The following is a 9,204-nucleotide window of genomic DNA, read 5'->3' as shown; positions in this document are numbered from 1 at the left end:
AATGGTCGGCTGAACAATTCCCAGACTCCAGCCTGAGAGAGAGAGGGAAACGATGGCTCCGTTGCTGATCCACGATGCATCGTGAAGACCCTGAACGCCTCATAACCCTTCCTGATCCACTCCAACCCCCCCCCCCCCCCCCCCTGACCCACAAGACAAAGACTCAGCTGAATTTGATTTGAAAGTGGCAAGGAATGGGCCTTTCCAGAATCGGCTGATAAAAGAAACAAACAGCAAATGAACCGTAACCGCTTCAGTTCTCTTCCAACGGTACTTTTTCACATGAAGTGAACGAGGCCTGAGCCATGATGAACCGCTACACCACGCTGAGGCAGCTGGGGGATGGCACCTACGGCAGTGTGCTCATGGGCCGCAGCATCGAGTCCGGAGAGCTGGTGGCCATCAAGAGGTGAGTGGCCTTCTGTTGTAGCGTCTGTGGAGAACCAGCATCTAGACCCTTTTGACCGCGCACCTTGATTAATAATACAACTATCCGTCGTTTATGTCCCCACTGATGACGTTATTTAAAATAAATCTTGTTTCCTGATTCATTCATTACAAATGCATGTCATATAACATAATCATCAAATAATTAACTTAGAAACATAAAAAGCTGCATCCCCCCGGCAGTATTGTAGTCTATCTCTAGCCCATGCTTTGACCAGTCCTCTGAAACTAAAAGATAACAACCAAACAAATCTCAAAGTGTTGAAGTCACAACCCCACCTCCTCCCCCCCCCCACACACACACACACACACACACACACACACACACACACACACACACACACACACACACACACACACACGCACACGCACCCTCTCGTCACCATGGAAACAAACTTCAGTTTACAAGCGTTTATTTCAACGGGGTCCTTTTGGACATGCATGCGTCCGCCAGGGTGGGGTCTCTATAATGGATGAGGCACCTTAGGGTGGGGGTGGGGGTGCTTCCAACTCGCTGGTAAGCTGCTGCTCTGTGTGTAAGACTACACCTGCGTTAGGGGTGTGAGCAGGAGTGAAAGTACAGCCCAGCTTGTGTTGGGTTGCTGCTGCTGGTCTGTTTGTGTATTTATGTGTGTGTTTGTGTGTGTATGTGTGTGTGTGTGTGTGGCGAGATGAGCACCACTGGGCGGCTGCCCGGAGAACAGGAACCAGATATTGTCGTGCTCCGTAGCACTTGCATTACTCCAAAGATGGAGGTCAATTTCGGTCTGGCACAGTGTGACCTTATACCAGTGGTGCTCATTTTTTCTGTACCACTAGAAGTGTACCTTAGAAGTGTACCACTTCTAAGTTATCTTTGCAGCCAAGAACCCCTTTCACCAGCCCAAAACTGAAAAAAATATATGATTTTGTTACTAAATCCTTCAATCTTTCCAATTTACCAAACTTGAATGTCATTATTTAGATTTACTGAATTTTATTAAGGTGCAATTCCAATTAAATTATTCAATGACAATTATCTTACAATTGTCACAATTGTTCAGAACCGATATTAAAACAACAGAAAAGAGACACTTTTTAGAATTTGTTCTAGTACCCTCTGTTGTTCTAGTACCCTCAATCCTTCAAAGGACTTCTAGGGGAACCCCCATTTGAGAAACACTGCCTTATATATTATTGCCACGTGTCTGTATTCATTTGTGTGTAACAGATTAGCATCACATAATGTAATTTCATTCATTCATTTTTAATTTAAACCATACAGTGTACAGGCTGGTCACGGCTGTCAGGGTTTCTGGATGAAAGAGACACCTGTCATTGAGTTATCAAAGCAGTTTAACACGACTAGCGCGTTCTCAGGTTGCAGACCCATAGCCGGGAATGTTCCTGATGAAAAGAAAGAAATAAGCTGAAATCCGAGGCGCTGGGTTTTGTATTATTGATGAGGAGGCCCAATGACATTTAGTAAAGACATGAACCGCTGAGTGTGATGTATGTGCTCCGCACCCTGTCTTCATCATGGCCTCTGTGTTGTGTAGGATGAAGAGGAAGTTTTACTCATGGGAAGAGTGCATGAACTTGAGAGAAGTGAAGGTAGGAGGCTATGGCGGAATGGAGCATTAATTGTGGTGTTGTGCTTGTGCTCTGTCTTAATCACATTATTCTGAGTATTGGGTAACAATTTCCAGTGACCTGCGTTGAATATCATTTTCCTGTGTGGCAGTCCCTGAAGAAGTTGAACCATGCCAACGTGGTGAAACTAAAGGAGGTGATCAGAGAGAACGACCACCTTTACTTTGTCTTTGAGTACATGAAGGAGAACCTCTACCAGCTCATGAAAGACAGGTAAAATAAGAAAATAAATGGAACCACTCCTCTGCAGATTTTATACAAACACAGAGACCCAGAGACAAAGGGCAAAAGCGCATTCATGTTTAGGCATGAAATACACACTTTTTAAACTACATTTAAGGTATCTTACCAAGTTAACTTAAATTATTTGTATTGAGTTGTCTGTATATTTGCCTGTACTATGTAATTTTCAAAATGAAGAAGGGGTGTGATCCAATACAAGAATTATATCATAATGCTTTCATAAATCTACATCTGACGCAGTTATGGCCTAAGAGTCTGATTTGGGAGCTGTTGGATGACCCAACATCCTGTCAGCTTTTAAGATCATTCTGACCGTCACTTTTCTTGTGCAAACCGTCTTTTGCTTTTCAACCACAGCCAATAAATCACCAATATGCATGCACATTTATGCTTATAAACAAAGCTATTAATTGATGTGCCCATTCGTGAGAACACTCAAGATATCTATAATATTTTTTGTTTATGTTTGCAGAAACAAATTGTTCCCAGAATCTGTGATCAGAAACATAAACTTTCAGATTTTACAAGGCCTGTGTTTTATACATAAACATGGTAGGTGGCGCTGTTGTTCACCTGTCGCAGACATTTGAGAGTGGGGAGCACACACTACAAGATAAGATAATCATCTGACCCAACCGTTACACTCATTACACTCTCACAAGGAAAGGGGAAGCATTTACCTCTGCACAATAAATATCTTTGAGTTGTTTGGACGACTAGGAGGAGATAGATTCCTCAGAAAAACCTCACAGAAGTAGTCAATACTGCAGTAAAACAAATCAAAAAACGAAAGAACATAACTTTATCAACTGGCTTCATTAACTGCTACTCAGTCGACTGATTATGTTTAGTGCAGGTGAAGTTAACATATTCTTGTAGTTGGTGAACCCTCTGCAACTCTCTTATGTCAGCAATCTCGCCTTACTCTGTGGGTGGAAGGTGGGCTGGTACTGCGCTTGTGAATGGACGTGTGGATCACACACATGTACGCATTTACTGTATAATGAACCCACAAGGGAGAACCAATGAGTGCAAGTGAATTCTGCACATAAACACAAGACGTAGTCACAGCTTGTGGTTGCCTTATACACGTTAAGGTTCAAATGTTGTAATGGAAAATGCATGCACTTTTCCCCATGCTGTCCCTGTCCTTTTAACTCATATTTATTTTAAATTGTTCTCTTTTTCTTCTTCTTCCTTTCTTTCCTTGTTTTGGTTGCTGTTCTTTTACACACCGTCGTCCTGCCTGTGCTTAGGGAGAATAAGATGTTCACAGAGAATGAAATTAGGAACATCATGTTTCAAGTGATTTCTGGGTTGGCTTTTGTGCACAAGCATGGTAAGACGCTTTGCTCTGTCATTCTTTTGCCACTGTAATATGTATTTACTATTAAGGATGCCTACATTTGCATGGCTTCTGTTGCAAACTAGCCTTCGCTGCTTGTGATGTCTCCCTGACTTGTCAGTGTGTGAAGAGTGTGTGAAGGTGAATTGTGCGCATGGAGAGTGTATTCAGCTTTGGTTGTACAACATAGGTGCTCATTGTTAAACTTGAGTAGATCTATGTTATTTGTTATTTGTTTTTACAAACGCATTGGTCATGCTGCCAGGTTTCTTCCACCGGGACATGAAGCCTGAGAACCTGCTGTGCATGGGGCCGGAGCTGGTGAAGATAGCAGACTTTGGCCTGGCCAGAGAGATCCGCTCCAGGCCTCCATACACCGACTACGTCTCCACCAGATGGTAACCAAGCTTCACTTTGCACGTTCCAAACACCACGTTTTTTTATGCATATATATATATTACTTGACTTGAATCTTATTTAAAGCCTGTGGGATGTAAGGTATGGGTAGGTTAGGTGGGAAAGGTTATTTATGTTTACATTATCATGTTATGTAATGTTATTTTGTACATGCTAAGAAAGCTCCTCATAGCAAATACGCTGTATGAAGACATTTATTTTATTTTGTTTGTTTGTGTGTGAGGGGAATTTTATAAATTGAGTGTTATTGGGTTTGCTCATGGCAGCACGTTGGTTCTCTCCCTCCCTCCCTCCCAGGTACCGTGCTCCAGAGGTGCTGCTCAGGTCCTCCACCTACAGCTCTCCCATCGACATGTGGGCGGTGGGCTGCATTATGGCCGAACTGTACACCCTCAGACCTCTGTTCCCTGGCAACAGCGAGGTGGACGAGATCTTTAAGATCTGCCAGGTCCTGGGCACCGTCAAGAAGGTGGGGGTCTCAGCGTTGGTCTTGATATGCCCACGCTTTTGTAAAGTGGAAAACTGAAGCTAAAGTCAAAAAAAAAATTGAGATGCAGATAAATAACGTTGCCCATACAAGGAAGACATTGCCAAATATGGTCATGATGGTGAATAATGTTAACGTGATGAATTTGCATAAACTCTGCTTGATTGTCTACGGCTGTGAGATGGCTTATACAGTGGAGTGTGTAAATATGGGAAAGTAACATTTCAGCAGAGACAATTCATCCATGAAAATCTTTGTAGAGAGGCGTTTTCGGTGCCGTAAAATGTAATGCACAACTGGTCTGTGAGTCTCTGAGTTATTAATGACTTATGGTCTAAAAGACAAGCTCTAGGCTCAAGTAAGGTCCAAATAGATTAAAGATGTCTCCACAGAAATTCAAATTTCCAAACATGAGCACGAAAAGGATGAACCACAAAATGACATAACTTCGATAACTTCATGGCGTGTGTATATTTTCTCACAATACTTTTCTCCTCCTCTCCTGCAGTCCGATTGGCCAGAGGGCTACCAGTTGGCCTCCGCCATGAGCTTCCGCTTCCCCCAGTGCGTGCCCACACACCTGAAGACGCTCATCCCCAACGCCAGCAGCGAGGCCATCGCCCTGATGAGGGACATGCTGCAGTGGGACCCCAAGAAGCGGCCCACAGCGGTGCAGGTGAGACGCGAGACGCGCGCCGGCTGTCAGAGCGGCCGGTCGGAGACGTGGTGACAGCGCCCACTCTGCAAGTTAAAGGCCTCTGCTCATAATGCCCTCCTTCGTTCCCATGCTAATTCGTCCCCTCGAATGCCTTTGATAGTGAGCATCATCCACAAGTCCTCCGCGGGGTAGCCCAAACAAACGCACAATAAGGCTCCCTCGGCGTTTGCATGCGAAAGGGTGCATTGTGTTAGTTGTTCTGGGTCATTTGCATCACTTAAAAACTGTTTGCTAATAAGGTTGGTTGTTACTCCAAATGGTCTAATAAAAGTATGCGTGTAAAGTTTTAAGTGGTAAAAACGCTTAATAAAATGTAGGACATTAACAGTGTTAATAGTATACATTTTTATATGCTACTAGTATCGGACTACAGCAGGACATTACTTGTTGTATCTGTAAAAAGTAAGTTTATTTAACGTTTCTAAATTGGTTTTAACACCATATTCCATCTTCTATGTCAGACACCTGTTTCCAGATTTGTGTCAAGCTAATCATTTAAAGTGTTTCCTAAGCCTAAGCCAACTCCCCGGTCACATGACCACCCTGGTCACATGGGGCCAGTGAGTCAGCTGGCTCTCAGGATCAGCATCGGTGACTCATAGCAATTGGATATGAAAAAGCTGTAATTGCATATATCCTGCTGTGTACGTGTGTGTACGTGAGGGATCTTGTTGTTTGTCTTTTTACATCACCCTGTGCAAATGGCCTTTAGGGGGGGTTTTAAATCCTGCCGAGGTCACAAATGATTCCAAGAATACAACTACATAATGGAAAATGATGCTTGGCTTCACCTTCACCTTGAAAAAAACATTGGTGTTTAAGGAGCCATCTCCTCTTGTACTCGCGAAGTTTGTTCAACCCAAAGGACACTACAGAACACACAACGAGGATGGATGTATTTGTATTTGACACCATCCTAAACACACTGAACAATGTGAATTTTGCATTTCACCCTGACCTAAAAATCCCTTCCTTTTCCCCCGTTCCCTCCCCTGGGCTGTGGGTCCAGTCTCTGCGCTACCCCTACTTCCAGGTGGGCCCGGTGCTGGGATCCCAGAGCCAGGAGGTGCGAAAGGTCAAAGCCAGGCCTCCGTCCCAGACCGAGGCGCAGCCGGCCAAGGCCACCCCGCAGCAGCAGTATTCCTCAGCAGAGTCCAAGACCTCGTCCACCTCCTCCTCCCGGTCCCTCCACCATAGCCCCCAACAGCAGCAGCAGCAACACCAGCAGCCCCAGGAGCAGCAGCAGCAGCAGCAGCCCCAGCAGCAGCAGCAGCAGCAGCAGCAGCAGCAGCAGCAGCAGCAGCAGCCCCAGCAGCAGGTCCCCGTGTCCCAGGCCGAGCCCAAACACGGAGCTCCCGGCCACCATACGGTACGGCTCTACTCCGTCACGGCATGTTCTCGCTCGGTTTGAACTCAAGGGCTTTGTTATTTTTGGGAGCCGCGCCATTATAGGACGATTGGCTTGGATTCTGACAAGTAAATCTTTCAACGGAAGTGTAATCTTCTGTTGAGACTTTGATGTATAGTTTAATAAAGGATAAGGGGGAGGATGCTGTAGACTAGAGGCTAAGGGGTTTGACCCTCCCCCCCCCCCCCCAAGCCAAAAGTATATCAAATCCCCCTATCCCCGTTTCACATCATCACCCGGGATGTCCCCTCTTTACGGTAGTGAGTAACCTACATCATTAACCATAGCAGACCCAATGAAATGTCCATCTTCTCTGGGATGAGACCCCCTGAAGGTTGAATCCGAGAAGCCCCCCTGGGCCCAGGGCTTTACTGTTTAAATATCGGATGGGGTGAGGACTCAAGACTGCCTGGTTCTGAATTGTTAAGCCTCAGTATTGTATTATTATGAGACTGCATTACAATATCTGCATTATGATTTTACTCTCCGTTACCTAAATAATACATTGGTTCGATAGCTAAATTGAAAGTGGCCACGATGAACAAAGATGGTTCCTGGTTATGGAGTCCGGTGGCCCTTCCTCCCCAGAGGGCGGCGGTGGCGGCGGTCGGTGAGAACGGCGCGGCGGCCGGGGCGGGGCCCGTGAAGAGCGGGCGACGGCGCTGGGGCCAGACCGGGGCCCGGGCCGCCGACAGCTGGGACGAGTCGGACCCCATGGAGGCGACCGTCCCCCACTCCAAGAGGCCCAGCCTGGGGAGCCACGCCGAGGAGCAGAGGGGTCCGAAGGAGCAGCCCCGGCAGTGAGTTCCTCCCTCTGGGGCCGACGTGTCAGTGAACACATTATCCCTGGAATGACCTAATGACACACACACACACACACACACACAGACAGGCACTCATTCACTCACGCACTCACTCATGCACTCCCTCACTCACTTGCATGTTTTGAACGGGCACTGCGCTGGTGCTTGAAAATGGAATTCAACTCTGAATGGTGTTTTACCCTGAATCATTTCAGATTTTGATGAATGGATTGAAAGTATGTTTGTTTCTTCTTATTCTTCTTCTTCTTCTTCTTCTTCTTGCAGGCCTAAAGAGCAGAAGCCATTGTATTCCTTCAGCACAGTAACCAAGCTCCCCAGCAATATCAAGGTCGGCCAAATAGACTCCAGTGTCCCCGTGTCTTCTGCGCGACAGCACTATCTCAGCCAATCAAGATACCTGCCAGGTAGGAAGCATGGCATCACAAAACAACACTCGATTATGGTGGAGCCACTGGTTTCTGTGAACACAATCACAATTGTAGACAGCTGATATATTGTCATTGTCATTTTGATTTAATACATGAAATAGATATAGGCATAGAATATATATCAAAACGCTTTCCATAGATACATATTGTTCTCAGTTTGTGTACATTTTGTATGAAGGTAAAGGTATGGAACCTAAAAAGAAATGCTCTCCCCTTGAGAAGCACTTTGGCCTCCAGCTTGTGTTCAGTTTCAATGTTAAGAAAGCGGTACGTGACCACATGACCCGTGTTGCTCAAGGGTTGATAGGCAAGAACCAGCCTTCCAACATGGACAAGGAGCTGAGCGGGGCCACACTCCGGGACCTATGGGACAACTCCAGCAACGTGGGGACCAAACCTCTCGCTCCGATTGGTGGAGGTGTATCGGTCCACAGAGCCAATCAGGGTAAGGCACCATCTGAATTATATAGACAGGAGATGTTTGTCGTCTATGAAAATAAGGCTGTGGAGAAAAGCCCCAATTTGCACTACTACGTTTTCATTCTAGTGCGTGGCAGGATTCTGTAAAAACGTTGCTTTTACTTTTACTCCCACCACACAATCAGCTACCGCGTGAGCGTTAATCAAACAGCAGTCCTCAGGTTTTCCAAGCACAATTCATTGAACCACTCTGGTGTCCAGGTGGAGACAGAGGGCGGCTATTTTTACATTGCAACGAGGAGCGTTAATAATGAATGGATCCTGGTTATCCCTGTTATGTCCTATCGCACGCCGACGCCGAAGCCTCTTAGGATTACCTGCCGTTGAATAATTTGACACTTCTTGTGTCCACCTAAATGCTAATGATGCGGCTAATGTGTTGGACCGACTGATCAGTGGTATCGGGGGCCAGGAACAAAGCGCTGTTTTGAGTGCACTTAAAGAGGCCGGGGCTCTGGGAGCAATGGCAGACCTGTATAATTCATTTGTCATGTAGACCGATACACAATATGGGCCCATGCTGTGCTGCCTCTCCCGGCGTCTCCTGCCCTCTGTCTGCGGGCCTCTGCTCCTTGTTTTACTCCTTCTTCTTCTGCTCCTGTCCCTCCCTACCCCATTTCTTATTCATGAGATTAAGACTGTTGGTGTAAGATCAAGTGTCTCTTCAGGGGCCCCCGGGGCCCTTCAGCCACCGCTGTTTGTTTTAGATGTGGGGCTCATTCATTCCATTTCTTATTTCACTCATTCAACGGTTTAATTTTTAATGTTAAGTATT

The 9,204-nt window shown here is 46.0% G+C and overlaps 1 protein-coding gene across 1 annotated transcript; it reads left to right on the top strand.

The window, feature by feature from the left end:
* Positions 1-292: 292 nt before the first annotated feature.
* LOC311374605 (serine/threonine-protein kinase MAK-like) lies at positions 293-8,394 on the top strand (the record flags this gene model as incomplete). Its single annotated transcript, XM_084490412.1, has 11 exons — positions 293-409; positions 1,986-2,040; positions 2,171-2,292; positions 3,579-3,661; positions 3,933-4,065; positions 4,382-4,553; positions 5,080-5,247; positions 6,299-6,658; positions 7,286-7,497; positions 7,786-7,925; positions 8,248-8,394. Coding segments are annotated over exons 1-11 (1,696 nt in total), but the record flags the coding sequence as incomplete, so codon positions are not given.
* Positions 8,395-9,204: the final 810 nt, after the last annotated feature.

This window comes from Micromesistius poutassou (genome assembly GCF_964030765.1).
Source record: "Micromesistius poutassou genome assembly, contig: SCAFFOLD_5893, whole genome shotgun sequence".
Lineage (NCBI taxonomy): Eukaryota > Metazoa > Chordata > Actinopteri > Gadiformes > Gadidae > Micromesistius > Micromesistius poutassou.
The sequence above is the reverse complement of the archived record's forward strand: the minus strand, read 5'-3'. Positions and strand labels throughout refer to the sequence as shown.